General features: G+C 42.0%; 5 protein-coding genes across 5 annotated transcripts; 2 read left to right on the forward strand and 3 right to left on the reverse strand.

Annotated features, from left to right (window-relative positions):
• Window positions 1–23: 23 nt before the first annotated feature.
• Window positions 24–3062, reverse strand: LOC135605520 (uncharacterized). Its single transcript, XM_065095705.1, has 6 exons — window positions 2576–3062; window positions 2250–2356; window positions 1391–1499; window positions 1135–1296; window positions 704–877; window positions 24–370 (listed from the first exon to the last, which is right to left on the reverse strand). Exons 1-6 carry the CDS (start codon window positions 2927–2929, stop codon window positions 341–343), a joined length of 936 nt encoding a protein of 311 aa, XP_064951777.1. The 5' UTR covers window positions 2930–3062; the 3' UTR covers window positions 24–340.
• A 2245-nt stretch (window positions 3063–5307) lies between these two features.
• Window positions 5308–6356, forward strand: LOC135604971 (uncharacterized). Its single transcript, XM_065094624.1, has one exon. The coding sequence runs from the start codon at window positions 5391–5393 to the stop codon at window positions 6012–6014; it is 624 nt and encodes a 207-aa protein (XP_064950696.1). The 5' UTR covers window positions 5308–5390; the 3' UTR covers window positions 6015–6356.
• A 371-nt stretch (window positions 6357–6727) lies between these two features.
• Window positions 6728–9421, reverse strand: LOC135605521 (small ribosomal subunit protein uS4y-like). The gene is made up of 3 exons (XM_065095706.1): window positions 9264–9421; window positions 8628–9009; window positions 6728–7079 (listed from the first exon to the last, which is right to left on the reverse strand). Exons 1-3 carry the CDS (start codon window positions 9289–9291, stop codon window positions 6896–6898), a joined length of 594 nt encoding a protein of 197 aa, XP_064951778.1. The 5' UTR covers window positions 9292–9421; the 3' UTR covers window positions 6728–6895.
• Window positions 9422–9721: 300 nt separating this feature from the next.
• LOC103976412 (UPF0496 protein 1-like) lies at window positions 9722–10678 on the reverse strand. Its single transcript, XM_009391603.2, has one exon. It carries the CDS (start codon window positions 10676–10678, stop codon window positions 9722–9724), a length of 957 nt encoding a protein of 318 aa, XP_009389878.2.
• Window positions 10679–13722: 3044 nt separating this feature from the next.
• On the forward strand, window positions 13723–17357 carry LOC135605522 (uncharacterized). The gene is made up of 7 exons (XM_065095707.1): window positions 13723–14237; window positions 14541–14618; window positions 14699–14841; window positions 15815–15885; window positions 16069–16164; window positions 16778–16870; window positions 16995–17357. The coding sequence occupies exons 1-7, from the start codon at window positions 13791–13793 to the stop codon at window positions 17075–17077; spliced, it is 1011 nt and encodes a 336-aa protein (XP_064951779.1). The 5' UTR covers window positions 13723–13790; the 3' UTR covers window positions 17078–17357.
• The last annotated feature ends 403 nt before the right edge of the window (window positions 17358–17760 follow it).

Consider the following 17760-nt stretch of genomic DNA (forward strand, 5'->3'; position numbering starts at 1 on the left):
AAAAGCATTCAAAGTTCAGCTGATGCAAGAAGGCACAAACAAAGGCAATCTGCTTGCAAAGATAAGTAGTAATGGCTACAAAGCTCTCTGGTCATGAGTAGAGCATGTTCACAGAGTCCCCACTCTCCTGATACATATGCCTTTTATTACTGTAATTACAACTTCTAATACAAATTAAACTAGGAACCTGATGCCAAAGAGGTACTGAACATATCACAGAGAAAGTAGATTATGTCGCTGCAGAATGGAAAGGGCCGACACGAAGGAGAGGACAAGATACAGCACACATTAGCTAAAAACCAGATTACATGGACGACAGATGAATCGAAGGAGCCAATCCTTAAACTTGAATGCCGATTCTTTGAGCAACCTGCAAAAGTAAGTCGAGTAATCAGACACCGAGCAGCGGTCGGAGCAAACGCTATAGTTTAGTCGAATCGATAAGCAAAGTGTAGTTATAATTCTTTTTCTACTGCAACTTTTTCGTCATAAGCTAACAGCTTAAACACAATAACCATTTCAAACCATTTCCCAATTTAATGCCTCGTGAATTTTCAGCGGCCTTACCCATGTACATTGATATTATTTGTATTCAGTCAATATAACTGCAATTTATGCACACAACAGTAACCAATTGTCTTCCATACATCGACAATGAAACTCCCAAGGTTTATGCATGTCATGATTTAATGATTAATTATACCTCATTGAAAGAGTGAACATCACTGCCCCATAACCATGCATCACAGCCTGCATCCCTAGCTCCCCATATGTCGTTCCTGCGATCATCACCCACATGAACTGCTTCCTCGGGTTTTACACCCAGTAACTCACATGCTTTAAGAAAGATAGTCGGGTTTGGCTTCTCAGCTGCTACCTGTTATAGCAATACTACACCTATAAGAAACTTGATATAACTGGCATTGACACTGTTGAGGTAGCAACATTTAGAGCAAAATAGATGAGGCTCAGAGGACCACGGGTTATCCGAATTGGTAATATTCAAGCCTCCAAGGCAGGAATACACTGCCTCCGTGTTATAAAATCCTTGTCCTAAAAGAACTTTTAGGAGTTTGCAATGACAACCCACAATCAGCCAAATTTCCATGAATAACAGAAGAGGCAGTTTTGTACCTCAGCAGACACTGCAACAGCATCGAACCAATGATCACACTTCAAAGCCTGCAAAAGAGGCCGTAAGCGGGTATCAAAGTTTGAGACTATAGCTGTTTTCACTCCAGCCTTTCTTAAAGCTCTGAAAGCATTTCCAGCATCAGGGTCACAGATATGCCAAGCCTGACAAACAAAATGATAACAAACATTAATTTCACTAAGCATCATACTAATATGTAGTGATCATAATGACATCCAATCGATTAATCAATCATACCTTCTCAGTTGTATAATATTTATAGAGTTCTTCAAAGTACTCCAAATTAGAACAGCCTGTAGAAGAGCTAACTATGTGTTGCCAAAAAGGCCTCCCATCATCCACATACCTGATAACAGGCACATAAAAAAGATGGACTTCAGAATCATGCACAGAAGACTTAAACGCAATACAGAAATAGGGAACAAGAGCATCTTTTCAATAGATGCATGCTTGATGAAGTTCGAGAATATCTTAAAACAGGTAAATAGGTAGTAAGATCATTTGGCATTACAACGTTATAATGGTCACAAAAAATGATGAGAAAAAAAAAAATCAGCATGTTCGGAAGCAGATTCAGATGTGTTAAACAGAGGAAAAGAAAGATCATCAGCTAAGTGAAGGTCACTAACTGCAACCATGTCTTTGGAAATCTTGCCAGTCTTGCATGTTGCAAGATTTAGATTTCTACCACAGGTTTGCCTACTTTAATGAGTTCTTAAACATAAGTACCAAAAAAATATATTTCTCGAATAAAATTTATATCTTATCATGGTTCCTCGAAGAACCTGGTATTTCTTTTGTGAAAAATGTCATGCTCTCTCAGATTAAACAAGAAACTTGGGAGATATTTGACAATGCAAGATTAATAGAAAGATCAAGGCACTATAAGAAACCCTTATGTTTAAATTCTGAGGTGAACAGGTCGAAGTAGATATTAGAAAGCAAATATGAAGAAACACAGAAGAAGAATAAGATCCTCTCAGATCCAAACGGAGGTGGTTCCTCGATCAGGATTAGAGATCAAATTCATAACAAATCCATGCAAATTTGACCCGAAAAACAAGAACATCAAAGGATTTATCATGGGAAGACAAACCTCAGCCTTGATCTGCCCCAGGGTTGCTCATAGGCCCATCGATACCGATTCAGTATCTCATTTTCAGAATACTTCACCCCGTATTTCTCCCCGATCTGTCTGTATATCTGAAACAAACCAAAGTGGTGGATAAAGATGAAGGCCATTGCAAGTAAAACAGAACAATCTGTCTGTCGTCTCCATATAGAACTAAAGCACAATGAAACAGAATTCCAAATCCAAATCCCAACAAAACAAGATCATATATCAATTAAAAAAGGGAACTTTTGGAAGTTTATGAAGATTTTGTAGTCTCCCTTCCCATGTGGAAGAGAGAAGAGCCAAACCTGAGCCATGGGCTGGGAGGGAGCAACGAGGGTGCCGACGGCGTCCACGAGAAGGGCCTTATGCGTGATCTCCCCGTACAAGGACCTCCGGTACTCGAGGTACTCGATTGCTCCGGCCAAATCCCAGCCTTGGCGGCCGGGTAACCGTCTCAGACCGCCTGGGATCCCGCCCTCCACCTCCACCGCCGCGGCCGCACCCGTGGAGTATTCCTGGCGGCGGCTATCGTCCTTGCGCCCAGAGGAGTGGAGATTCCGGCATGAAGATAAGGAAGTGGGCGAGAGTACGGCTCCGCCTCGAACCCTCGCGCAAATTGCGACCGCCACCGTGAGGGAACCCTTGGTAGCCCTAGCCATCTTCCCTCCACTCTCCTCCTCCTTCGCCAACAACTTGTTCCCGCCCTCTGCCGCTGTTCTGCACCGCTCTGCTCGTCCTCTCCGTTCTCATCACAAGGAGAGGCCGCTCACTTTCTTCGGTCCAACGGAGAGAGAAAGAAGGGGGGCAGTGTTTTTATGCATACATATCATTCATATTGAAGTAAAATGAATCCTTTTTATTTTCCTTTTTCCCGCTTTTTCTAATTTTACCCAAATAAATTTATCTTCAAATAAATTTACATACATATCATTTATACGTATATCATTTATTTCCTCAAATAAATTTATGTTTTTAATAATACAAAATAATATTCCTCAAACCATAATCAGAGCTTCTTTTGACCCCCCCAAAAAAAAGAAAAGAAAGAAAATAGTGCAAAAATTTCAAAAAAAAATGAAGCTAAAAAAATCATCAGAATAATATATTTAAAGAAAATATTTCTAAAAATACAAGTATCACCACAAAACTCGAACGCCACAAAGATTCACATGCCTTCTTTAAGACAGTAATTAAATAATACTAATTCATTATTTTAAATATTAAATTTATCCTTTTTCCCATTGGATGCTTGCTAAATCTCAAGAAATCGTCGAGTTCGTGTGGCTTCATTTTCCAAAAAATTTAAATTAATATTCTTTTAATATTTTCCTATTAAAGATGGCCATATGCTTTTTTATCTTGCGGTGGATAATATGCGCAATTACGGCAGAAATTATAAATAAATGAATAATTAATCTTTCTAGAGAAAATACTAAAAATATTTTCTTCGCCGATAAGGGAATCTGCCACGTAGATAAATTAGATATCGACTCACAACGGTACAACGGCGTTAACCGCAGCACATCCAAATAACGTAGATTTCATGCATTAAATCTCCACTTAGTTCTGACGGTTTCCAAAGTCCTCATATCTCATGTAGAATTCAGATGAACTCTTTCGATCTCTTATTGTTTCCGCGCCTCCAATCCGTCGTGATCTAACATCTCGATAATCTCTACAAATCATCCCTTAGATCTCTCTCTCTCTCTCTCTTTCCCTCGGTGATTAGCAGCCCTGCGTTGATTCCATGCTTCAGATAACTGTCGGAGTGGGGCCGGTGGAACGGGCGCCACTCACCATTCCGTGGCCTCCAACGAAGCGCCGGTCGATGTACGCTTGTTCGCAGAATCCAACGGCGCCAACTTGTGGCTACCGTAGAGTCCAGAGGAAGGAGGAGGAGGAGGAGGAGGCAGCGACCGCAACTACAGCTGATTTGTGGTGGCTGTGAGAAGGCGGAGGAGGAGGTCCCAACTCAGGTATCTTTTGCTTGCTCCGTGCTGTTTCTTCTCGCAGCGACGTCTTCTCGGGGACCGGAGAGTTGCAGTCGAATGTGTGGAGTAGAAACGGAGCCTTTTGATGCCGCCACTTGGCTTGGATTTGTGGTGGAAGGCTTTTGTTTATGGATGCCCACAGCAGGTGGGAAGATTGACAGCGAGAGGGAACGAGAGAGAGAGAGAGAGAGTCTTTGTTCGTATCGTCTCCGTTGTGCCATTCGATAATGACATCCCCATGGAAGAATGATCTACATCGGTAAAATGCTGTCCGATCCTCTTCATCTTTCGATGTACATAAGTAAACTCGACCATCGGAGAGAAGGTCGAGTTTGAATCCGTTTATGTTTCCCTTGGTTTGAAGGGCTGACATGGAGGCATATCACCACAGCCGATGCATTAGATTCCAGTCATGTTATGTCGTATCATGTTCTTGTGGACCAATCACTATCATCATCAGCATCCACGGAATTCAACTCATATTACGGTCATAACTTGCATCATCCACCACAAATATTGTGTGTTCTCGTTTTGGTATTTGGATCCGCAACAGTGCTTATTTCTTTGTTAGGGAAAAGTCATCTCCTAAAGGCTTAATTCGATAGTAATCTTCAATACTTTACTTATCATTACTTTAAAAGCCTCTGCCACATGAGTCATTAGATCTTTAAAGAATCTTGGCTATCCTCAACAAAATCTTTCGTCTTCGCTTATTTATAATCTCGATTTGGTGTTTTGAATCGACCATCACAGGCGGATTCCGTCAGATTTTTGGTGCCACCAAGTTATCGTAGGATCCTTCTGGAAACACAACTCACATCCAACGGGCAAAACTTACCTCGTCAACATCTTTCATTTAATTATTTGACCAAAAACAATTTAAGATAGAGGTTGAAGACGCATTCACTTACTATAAGATACGTGCGGGAGTTGGATTCGACTATACGTAGATGCGTTGACATATTCCCAGCTTTATCAGTGCGTGTGGAGTTGACAAACTTGCATCCTCGGTCGCCGCTGACCACCGACCCACTTGGATCCCAAAGCTGACCGGTCCAAGTCATCCACCCACCAACTCATCCCCATAAAACCCACCAACGGCGACGCTGCAACCGCGCACAGATCCGTAATGGCCAGAGCATTCCTGACCTGCTTCAGCCACAGCTCCCGCGACCTCGTCAAGCTGGTCCTCTGGGGCGGCGACACCAGGCTCTTGCCGGAGACGCTGCACGCCGGCGAGCTCATGATCCGCTTCCCGGACCGCATCGTCTGCCACGCAAACTCCTTCTATATCGGTCTCCCCCTCCCGGTTCTATCCGCCGACGACGAGCTCCTCCCCGGCCAGACCTACTTCCTCCTCCCCCTCGACCGGTTCCGGCCTAACCAGGCTCTGACGGCCGCGACGCTGGCGTCGCTGTCTCCGTCGCCGACGAAGGTGTCGCTAGCCGGGGACGGGCAGTGTCCGTTCGCGTACGTGAAGGGCGGGGACGGGAGGAAGCTCATCAAGGTGGCCCCGGAGTTCATAGCCAGGGTCATCTCCTCGGGCGAAGATGGGAGAAAGAGCGCCGCCGGCGAAGGTGGGACGTTATGTAGCACGCCCGAGTTGCAGAAGCACTACGCACAGCTCGTGGGGCGCAGGGGGCGGCCGTGGTCGCCGGCGCTGGAGACGATATCGGAGAGCAAGAGTAGGAGACCATCCAAAGTTAGGTTATCGCCAGCGAGGCTGTTGAGATTCGAGAAGAGATCGAACTAAGCTTCTGTTTCACTCCTCTCGAGTCGCAGCGGAGATTAGGACAGCGAGGACACAAATTACAATGACTTTGAATTGTGAATGTAAAATATCAGAGAAAAGACCGTAAATTATGTGTACGAGCAAATGGATCGAGTTGTGCTTTGCATGCGTTGTGGTGCGTACGTGTTTTGAGCTCGTGGCGGCGTTGCGGTGGTTGGAGCTGTGGTGTACTTGGCATTCGAAGTTACAAAGACGAGAATGGGAGACCGAGTCATATGGTCATACAAGCTTAGCTGGCTATACTTCGTTGGCGTTAACAAGATGCTGTGTTGACTATGATCATCGCAAAAGAGGCCTATGGAGAAGCTTCTACGAGCTGTCTGCAGTGTCATCCAAACCCATAGTTCACCACGTTTTACGTTGACCTTAAATGACTAAATCAATGATTCTTAGTGGCAGTTGCCATAATTGACTCGGAACATAGAAATAGTAGAAAAATCGTATAGACATATTCTCATTATTGATATTATAATCAAAATATATAAAATAATTATTACTAGAAACATGACTTCCTAAGAGACTAAACCATGCAATCAACCCTAAATTGTTCCAGCTTATATTTATTGTATATATCACGTGATATATTCAGCTTGTTCAGATACTACACAGAATAAGCTTCTCACATCAGAAGATGGTCTAGTCACTCATAAATTAGTTAAGCCAAAATAAATCCATAAACAAATGTCAAAATCCACGATATTAAAATTTAGAAGCATTTTTAACAATAATGTGGCAAATTTTATGAGCTAATACTTCTACAAAATGTTCAGATTGCGGATAACAAACTCAAGTCTGAAACAAATAAAGGCTCCAAGAATTGGAATACCGCAAATGCATATTGCTCATTCCTCGTCATCCTCATCGCCGTCGCCACCAGCTGCCTTCTTTGCTGCGGCCTTTTGATTCTTTCTCTTCACCCGCCCGGGGCGCCCACCACCAAATGGACTTGTGAGAGAGAAGTCGATGTGCTTTGCAGAGTCCACCCTCACCATGAACGACGGGATGTTAACCACTTGCCTCCCGACTCTGCAAGGATGGTCGAGAGAGGTGCACAGACCAGTAAGTCAATTGCAGAAACAATACGAGAAGGCAAGTCTAGAAACCAGCCTCTAACATTGCAGATGATGCCTTTGACCACTTTGAGATTAAACCCTAACATCAAAGAATTGGACAAAAGGGCAAATCACAATGTCCATTTACACTCATCCAGTGCACTGGCTGTCATTCAAATTAGAAGGTTCCTTCCAGATTTCCGAGCATCTCCATTTTACCATACAGCATACATCAATACAACACATTCATCCACTGGACCAGCTACCCTCTACAAGCCTTCAGAAATCCCCCTCTATCCTAGATTTTCCTTGAAAGACATCTGAATAAACCTAAAGCAGGATGACATCAAGTTGATACTCATGAGACTTTTGTCAATATTTTGCTGAGGCTTCTAAACTCTAAATTGTACAACACATCTTAACAATGGGCATGACTTGAACAGAGATGACGGTAAGACATACATAAACTAACATCAAGAAATTATAATATTCTTCCGTGTTGCAACACAACATCAGCATTCAATTTTAATTTTTTAGGCATATTATATAAATCGATACCACAATTTCATGATTACACAAACTGCCCTTTATATGCTTTTAGGCAATCCGTCTCTTGCTTAAATTTTCTTGCAAGGCATCGGGCATCAACACAATGATGTCAAGTTGATAGTCGTGACTCCAAACGTTATCAATTTTCTGCTAACCCTTCCAAACTTTTGCTTCGACTTGACAGTTTGACTATGGACATGTTCGCACAACAATGATGATGACACTTTCACTGACTACCTCATGAATCCATAGTATTCATCAACATCATTACACAAAGCACCACTACAGTTTTGGTTCTTTAGTCCACTAGTGTTTAACTAGCATCTAATCCATGGTGAACAAGGGACTAGGTAGAACCTATAATTGTTAGTCAATTGGGTCTCAGGTTAATTATAAACTTCTTTTCTCACTCATAAGAAGAGAATAGATGCTAATGCTACAATTTCTGACTAGCAACAATCAAACTAAATAGATATAAAGACAACAAAATAAGTATCGTAACGTGCTGCAGGAAAGCATACCACAGGAGTCCTAAAGTTCCAACACTCACAACCGGAGAACAAGCAATCTGTGTCAAAAAGCCTATGTTGGCGGTTATGATTCGAATTGGTCCTCAAACAATATTGCTATAGGGCTATGAAACTTAGCACCACTAAAGGGAGTTTAGGCAAGCTGGTAAAAGACAGACATACATACATCTAGATGATACAGTGTCTATTAGTGACTGCATTGATCCCATCTCACATGACTGCTAATAACAACTACAAGTTTTTTGTAACATGCCCAAATATCTGATCAAAAGCAATACGATTAATTTAATCCAGCATTCCGAAGACAACATAGTGTTGGTTATCGGCAAGCATAGGTCAATATAATCATGTTAAAAAAAAATCATGAATCATGATCGGTCATAGACAGACCAGCAAATATGTATGGAAATGGTTTTGGTTACTGCCTCAAATAACGTATATACCTGATGTGGCGCTGCCTGATCAGGACTCTGGCATGGTGGATGGACTTCGCCATCCCCGACTTGAAGACAAGAGTCTGCAGACGGCGCTCCAGGAAGTTCTCTACTGTGAGAGCCAGGACGTAATCGAGCTTGTTCTGGCCTTCCTCGAGCAGCCCATAGCGGTTCATCCGGCGGAGGAGGGCCTCTCCCTCAAAAATCCGACGAGGGTTCTTCTCGTCGAGCGTGAGAAGATCCCTTGCAGCATTACGAATTCGGCTCAGCGCGTACTGGACCCTCCAGAGCTCCCGCTTGCAGCGGAGCCCATACTCACCCACCAGCTTCAGCTCCGCATCGAGCCGCTCCTTCTCGTAGGGACGACGGGGCTTCTTAAAAGTCTTCCCATCTGCAAAGACCCCAATTTAGCCAGGGTTAGCAGATCCAATTCATAATCACGCTACCATAATAAGAATTGTACACCGTAAAATCCAAATCAATTTTGAGAAAAGAAACGAACTCGGTCGCAATAATCATCAGGTAAACCATAAACCCTAGAAAGAATTGGATCCATTTGAGGACCGAACAACAAGAAAGTTAAGGATCGATAAAATTTTCGAAGATCAAGGGACTCCAGGACGAAAAAGGACAAGTACGACATACAATTCCTGTAGAAACTGACGTGAACCATGGTTGGTTCCCCTCCAAAGCCGCCTCTGGCACTCGATCGATTCAAAGATATCCGGAGGGAGGCGGCGATCGACCACGCTGGAGAGCCCTTATATGTACAATTCCACAACCCTAACCCTAAGCGCGGGACGACACATACGGGTCTCTGATCCGCAACCGCTCGTTTCGGGTTTCGGGCCTTTTGGGCTTTCGAGCTGAATATTTGCATCTAAGCCCTCGATCTATTTATATTCTCAAATACGGTACAACAAAGACGATCTTACTTACTGTTTGACCGTAGGCCACTTCTGTCTGACCGTCAATGGTTATTATATTCTTGCATAATACACACGGTCGATAAGAGGCTGAAACATCAATATCTGTACATGAATAGGAAAGTCTAAGAACGTATAAGCTTCACGCATACGAAGAGAAGGAAGAGATCAACATCACTAATCCCTGGTTATCTTTAGGAACTTGGATTTTGAAGGTTGGATCTCCTTTTTGCATGCATCCACCTTCTCCTTCAAGAACTTGATGCAGCCTTTCACGTCGGTAGCCTCCATCTTTTTCTTCAGCTCCGTCATCCCTACCTCCATGGCCTCCTCGTCCTCCTGCTGCAGTACGAACTCCACCTTCTTCATCAGCGTTTCGACGTCGGTCCACAGCTTCACCACGAGGGATCGAATGCTGTCGAGCTCGTGCACTGAGAGCTCCTCGTCGAGCATCATCTTCACCACCTCCTTCTCGTCCCTCAGGGCCGTCTCCCACCCGTCCCACAAGGAGTTGAACCACGGCTCCACCGCCTTTATCGCCGTCGCGCCGGCGGTCCCAGCGGTGATGGCCACGGGCGCCGCCACCGTGGCCGCCAGAACGACGGAGCAGACGAGCAACCCGATGAAGGTGGCGGTGAAGACGACTTCGCAGAACTTCCGCCACCGCTTGGTGGAGCGCAGCGCCGCTTTGATCTCCTTCTTCCTGTCCCGAAGCCGGTCCATCGTCTCCCTGAGTTTGCTGAGCGCGTGCTGCGGCTCCTTGACGTTCAGTCCGGCGAACGGGTGGCCGGCCCACTCGAGCTCCTGCAGCTTGGCGACGGTTTTGGAGTAGGCATGCTTCTCCTTCCTGTCGGCCTTCTTTTTCTTTTTGTTCCGGCGGTGCTGCTGATGCTTCCTCTTCTCCTCCTCCTCATAGTGGTCGATCGCGGCGTGGATGATACTGACTCCCAAGAGGACTTTGCCGAGGCATCGATCGAGCTCGTCCAGGCCGCTCTTGATGGCGGGTAGAATGGATTCTGGGTACTCCTTGGCGAACGCTGCGAGCTCCGGATTCCTCTGAATCACCTTCTTCAGCTCGGGGGAGTGCAGGTCGGCGGCGGCGGAGCTGCGGAGCTTGCTGGAGGAGCAGCCCATAAAGCTCGACTCACGAGAAGATTGAGGATCCGAATGTTGAAGCTCTCACCATTGCTCGACTCAGCCTCCAATCAAAAACGATTTATAGCTTGGAGATTAGATCCAACAAAACACCACAAGCTTTCATGCACATCGACGTGGCAACGATCAAACACGGCGAAGGGGACACCTGTCCATTATCTAGCGGCTGTAGTTCGCACAGTTGCGGAGATTACGAGGAAATTGCATGCGAAGTTTTACGTATCGTTTCTACGAGGAAATTACACGTAAAATTCTATGTGGGTCCGCTGCAGCAGACGTTGCATGGAAAGTTTACACGGGGGTTAGTAATGTGACAGCTGGGCGAGGGAAGGGTCCGGAGGAGATTACACAGGAAAATTGCAAGAAATCTTCTGTTTTCAGCTCATTGGGAGCGCTATGGACTTTTCATACATGTCGCTGACATGGAAAACTCATGGTATTTCATACGCAATGCTCGATGAATGCTATTGATGAAGCATTGAGTTGTTGAATGATCTTAAATATTGATTATTTTCACGATTTCGAACAAAAATACATCATTCTCTTAACGTCTTGTATGGGGAAGATATTATCAACCTCCCAAAAGACCAAAGAGAAATTGTGATGCCACAAAAAAATACGTTTAATCTTGGCATCATTCCCAATACCGAGATCCAACGATGAGTAGGAAATCAAACATTTTAGAAAGATACGGCCATCTGACTCAGCAAGTATATTGTAATGCTCCTCAAGAATAGTTGATGGCGGTGTATTCTTCTTAGGAATCTTTGACTGACACCATTGACTAAGGACATTTCTTCTTCTCCGTCCATCGCAATGCTGGCATGGCAAAGCAAGTTGGTGGAGGAGGCTCCTCAATATTCCAAGAAGCATGGTGGATGATGCGTCCAGGGAATGAGGTTTCCTCTCTCTCTCTCTCTCTCTCTCTCTCTCTCTCTCTCTCTCTCTCTCTCTCTCTCTCTCTCTCTCTCTCTTCTCGTCTCTTACATTAGATTTTAACCATTGATTGACTTCAATATCAAATGCAATTTGCAGGCTAATATTTGGTAGTTTGACATCAAGGCACTTCCAAAGAAGTTTCCTCTCCCGAGGGAGGAAAGGTGACAAGCTACTTCGCCTAAAATTACTTCTGAGTTTTCTTTCCGCTTTCCTGTTGACCACATAGAGCGACAACTTTAGTTTGAATGACTGTTCCATCACGATTCAACCCAAAAAAAACAAAGAGAGAGAAAGAAAAGCATAGTTTCGTTGATTGGATTAGTTTTGGGATTCTTCATCGAATTCACTCCATGTAATTGTTTTTGTATTCAATTAACTAATGATTTAATGTGATTTAAGCAGGTCAAATAGTTATGGATTACAAATAAATTCTAGAATTATAGTGAAAATACATGGATATGATCGATAAAACTAATAATTGAGTTTTAGGAAGTGAATGCAGAGGCCCATAATTGTTGTTCTTAGGTGTGATCTCATCGAAAGATTCAATGTAATTTTAAAAACAATTATTTAATATAATTTAGGTCAAATTGTGATTTTAATTATTGTATCACTCTTAAATAAGGATGGTTTTTATGCTGTTCAAATATTTTTGATTTTTTTTATGGAAATACTCTTAGCACATCAATTTGTGTTTTAAACCAATTTGAATGTTTATTTTTCTATTTGTGTTTATAATAGAGAAAAATAATATAATGATAATGGCGATAATAATAGTATAAAAGCAGTAACATATAATGGCTAAATTATTCTAACCCTTTATATTTTTTTTTTCTCTTGAATCACGTATTTTATATTTGACTTTGTAGATATTATATAACTTTATGTCGTGACCGAGGAGATGGCACATCTTAATTTGGATTGAATGTGCAAGATCATCCACGTAGATCATTAGCGGAAAGGGAGGTGAAGTTGGTTGAAGGTATGATATCGGGGTTCCACTTTGTGTTCATGGTCGACTCGATGTGAGATTCGATTGGTCACGTCTCCGGTGTGCCCTTACAAAAGTTGAGAGAAAGAATTTCTAACTCGACTTATTCGATTGTTAAGTTAGCAAGTGGATTGTCGTGGCATTCGAAGTTCGATCCATTTTTCTGGATTGAGAGTTTGATATTTATACTTACAAAAACAGCTCGAAGGTATACATGTTGTTAATGCTCGTTGTTGTCTCGTTCAACGTGATCACATGAGCGATCGACCCATACGTGCTTGATCATGCGAGTTAGCTCATTTGGATTTCTACCACGTGGCATCGACTTGTTCGGTTCCACATAATATGGAGTCGATTGTGTACAATTCGATCAGTTGGCTTCACTCCCTATGAGATGACACATATTGAGTCGCTACACGCGGGCTCCTCAATGCCTAAAATATTCCCTATCTGGAGATATATTTAAGACGTTCGGCTTTTACTACATGATTACTTCCATTTTCTTATCATTTTTATTGATTATCTTATGAAACGTGAGGGTAAAAAAGTTGAAAATTTTGTGCTGCAAGGATTTTTCAGTTTTAAGTGTATAATAGAATAAAAGAAATGATCGATCAACTCGTTGTGGAATTTGGAAAGAAGTTTCGGATCGTCCAGCCCGACTCATATAACTCTTTGAATTTATGGAATTTACTTCTGAATCTCCAATACGATGATATCGACTTGTGCTTAGACTAACGTCGGGTGTGATTCCTTTGACTCCAGTAAAGCTTCGAGAGTGAGTCAGGCCGATTAAAGACCGAGAATAGTCAAACTTCAATTTATTCCCCCGTCAATTTTATGCTCTCAATTTCGGTCGATGTTTACGCTACATACAAAATATCATAATCGGATAGCGAATTTTTTTAGATGTCTAAAAATTAAACTCGTTAAAAAAAAGGACTGATTTAAATTATTTCGAATAATAAAAATCGATTATTCGAAACAAAGAAAACATCAAGCAATTTACCTAATAGTAATAATAATAATAATAATTAATAGTGGCTGTTTAGTAAATGTAACTCGATTCGAGGGGACCCGAGTCGACGCGGACTTGTTAACGGGGCGGTGAAGAAGCCGATTCTGACTCGCTTTGCTGATCTATTACCGGGCTGGGAGGAGATGACGGGCGGCTCTTCCATCCCCGTCAAGCTCGCGTTCTCCATCTCTTTCGCCTTCTCCTTCTCCTTCTCCTTAACCCTTGCGGCTTCCTCTCCTCATTTCCTTACTCCCTTTCCCAAGATCTCATCTTTCCCCTCTCTCAAGGCCGCCTCCTCTTCCTCCCCCCGGACCACCGCCGCCCACCTCCTCGCCCTCCTCGGATCCGCGCATGACGCCGGGAAGGTGCCCGCATCGGAGGCCTGGGGGCTCCGCTCCTGCCTCCGCTTCCTCGTCCCTTTTTCCTCCTCCACTCCCGTAAAGGAGAACAAGCACCTCCGCCTGCGCCACGATGCCGACGACATGGTGTGGTGGCCGCCAGAGCCGGTGATGGAGCTGGCCCGCCTCGCCGTCGACTCTGGTGGCGACCCGTCAGTGATCCAGATGGCGCTGGATCCCACTCCGTTGCCTGTGAGTCCGGTTACGTTATATTAGAGAATTGCATCTTTACTTTTGTTATGTGATAGAAATCGATGCTTTTACTAAATTTTTTGTGTTGTCGATTCAAGTTAAGCATATTCATTGGTTTAAATCTCGTAATATCACAATGATCTCAGTGAAATTCTCATACCAATTGAGCCCTAAAAGTATGGTTTTTGAATGATTCCTCCTTTCCTATATGCCTAAATAAGTTATCTGTTTGGTCAACCTTTGTGAACTTCGAATGAATAATAGCAGACGGAAATTTGACTTGAAGTCAGTCTGATTTCCTAGGTGCCTGATGTGGAGGGCTTGAAGAAAGATAAATGTCAGTTGACAAGAACTCCGTATGGGTACCGTTTTGCAAACATGGTAAGAAATGTCAACTGATTGTTCCGCTTTCTTTATTCTGACCTGTAAGCAGTGGTGAAATGCTTGAACATTTTGAACAGGAATTAAATACATATTTTGCCTTCTTGTTTGAACTGATCGTGGAGAGAGGACCTTCTGTGGGCTTAAACGTGTCTCTCAGTCGATATGACTTGTTTCATGGGCACCTCTTCGTTGCCACTGACTCTGGAAGGCTTGGCATGCTGTGAGTTGAAAAATGAGCATCTAAGTTAACTCATCTGTTTCGTTACATTGGAATCTATATAATGCCTCGGTGCAATATATCTCATATTCCAATCATCTCATTGACCTGCTTACCGTGTATTATCAACAGCAACACAGTCAGTGAAGAGACTCCGTAGCTGGTTGAGTTGTCTCGGTATTAAAAATGTTACAATTGGATTTATTTACTATATTCAACACATCTGTCTAAGGCAGTATGATCAGGTTTTAGGGGAGCTTTAACAAGTGAGTTTGTTTCTCCAATCAATTTCTCTTTTCTTCACAAACTTTGTAGGGAAAGCTGCTGCTGCAAATCGTTAAATAAATATGTAACTACTACTCCGCCTTGATAATGCAACTGGGACTGCAAACACCGGTGGTATAGAAAAATTGAAAAATTGTCTATTAAAGTACACATTGTATAATTTGATGTGCTTTATCTTTAGATTTTTGAAAAGGCAGTGTGGCATGTTAGTTTTTGATATATTATTGCAGAGAAGCAAACTGCAAATTGCTTCGTTAAGTCTCAACTTCTAATATGCATTTAAATTTGAAATTTTTTGGCTTTATGACTATTTATTTATCTATATATATCATTATTCTTTTCCAAGTGAATCTCTTCATGCAAGTTTCTCACAACAATTTAATTACCCATGTAGCCTTGGTAAAGGGTTTAGAACCTTGATACAGGCAGGGGAGTAGGAAGTATGCTCGTGTTCCAGAGTTAATTCTTATGCCTTTGAATACTTAAATACTCATTGTTGTTATCTTCATTTATGTTTCTATTTGTCATTTGTGGCTTCTTATCTAGCTATATTGTCCATATGTTGGAGAGTTAGCGGTTTCTAAAATACCAACTACATCATTGTAGATGTTAATTCATTCCATGTTCCATTAAAGTGTCTTTTACCGCAGGATCTTTCTGGTCATTTGTGTTTTATTATCATGCTTTGCAGGTTCCATGCAAAAGAGTATCCAGCCTGTGAAAAAGAATCATTTCCTTATAATATGGGTTATTGCCAGAGAGGTAATTATTGGAGTTACTCTTAGTGCATCTATTGCAGCTCCCCATCATTTTATTTTCATCATCACCTGACTGACTGTTGGTGAAATTCTTCCACATTTACAACTGTCGATCTGCTTATTTTATTTGATCTTCTGAAGTTGGTCATACCCTCTGGCCCTACCAAGTGTTGTGTGTCTCTTTCAGGATCAAATGTGGTTTATGATGATTCGATGAATCTAAGGAATATACTATGGCTTGCACCACTGCCTAATGACATCACAGAACCTTGGCTGGCACTTGGTATATCTTCAATCCAACTTCCAATTACTTCTTGGTTTAAATTGCACTAAAAGTTCCTCTGTAATTGAATGTCTTCTAAGATCAAGCGGATTATATTTTCCTTTGCCTCTTAGTTCTGAAATTATTGGCATGTTATCTTTGTCAGTGGGGAGGATGTACACTAGGTTGGACTTAGTTAATATCTCGACATAATTTCCTTTATTACTGGTCCAACTCCTCATACGCCAAAGCAATTTTCATAGTTCATTAGTCCTTTAGACTCTGTGGGGCAAATCAAACTTTGGCTCTATAGTTGACCATGCAATTCTATGAGAATACAATAGATATATAATTAGTATCCATTGGCGGAACTTGAGATGACCTGGAAGAGCCAAACTAAAGTGTGACTATGTACTTCAATAGGATACAGGAGGCATGACTAACTCGATATAACGCCAAAGAAAGAAAATCAAGAAATCTTGTGCGGTGCCACGAGTGTGTCCACTTGAGGAAGAGTCTATGTCAGTAGAATAATTTGTCCCTCTGAAACTTCATAAGAATAATGGGATGTTGAAGGGAAATAATTGACTAAATTGAAGTTCCTCCACACTGAACTAGTTGTATATGGATTTAGGTGTGTTGGTGGTCCTGGATGCTCATCCTGAAGGTATTATATTCAAGGAACTAGTACCAGAATATGTGGATATTGTGAGGACGATATACGAAGGTTAGTTTCCTCCTTTCATCTTTTCTCCTAGTTCTAGTTTCTATTGTCATTGCAAAGCTTTGTTCATTTTCATAACTCAGGTTATACTTTGGGTGATTAATGTGGGTTCCTTTGTTCCGATCAGATGATTTTGGGGACCATGTGGCCGATGTCAATTACTTGAACGATGTTAATGTCATTTCTGGCGACAGAATTTTCATATGCTAAAATTTCCATGGAGGAAGCTTCTCCCTCAAATGGCTCTTAAAAAGATGTTCTCTTGATAAGATCTATTCTTCTGGTTCTATTATATTCAAACAATCTATTTTGATACATGCTCCTGCATGGTCGGCCGATTGTTTTAGCTATAACCCTATTAAGGTCGTGTTGCTGTGTTACTCCTATGTTAAAAAAGAAAGGTTGTGTGGGTGCTCAGACATGTATGGAATGAAATGATGACAGACCGTTTTATTATGAAGTGAGTTATGAGTTCCATTGGTTGTTCTCATTCTTCAGTTCTTTTCCCAAGTTACTGAGTATATTGATTTGATTTTTGTTATGCAATAGGCTTTATGCAAAGATTAATCTGCCCTAGCTGACAAATTCAATTAATCCACCTAGTTATCTTATAAATTCTCATTCTGATATTTAAGATGTTGGTTGAATGGCCAGACTGAGATACTCTGAGCTTTATGATTTTATTATTATTATTTAATTTTATAATCAAAATAAAATTTTATCTTACAATGGACCAATTAGTTGATAAGCAACACTTTCTGGCAAGTGTCTTTTTCTATATATATATATATATATATATATATATATAATATGAGAAACAAATATGTAAATTTGATGTTGCAAAGAATTTTATTTCATTTTTTTTATAACTACTTATCATGAATTTGGAAAGA

The sequence above is a fragment of the Musa acuminata genome, chromosome BXJ2-2 (genome assembly GCF_036884655.1).
Source record: "Musa acuminata AAA Group cultivar baxijiao chromosome BXJ2-2, Cavendish_Baxijiao_AAA, whole genome shotgun sequence".
Lineage (NCBI taxonomy): Eukaryota > Viridiplantae > Streptophyta > Magnoliopsida > Zingiberales > Musaceae > Musa > Musa acuminata.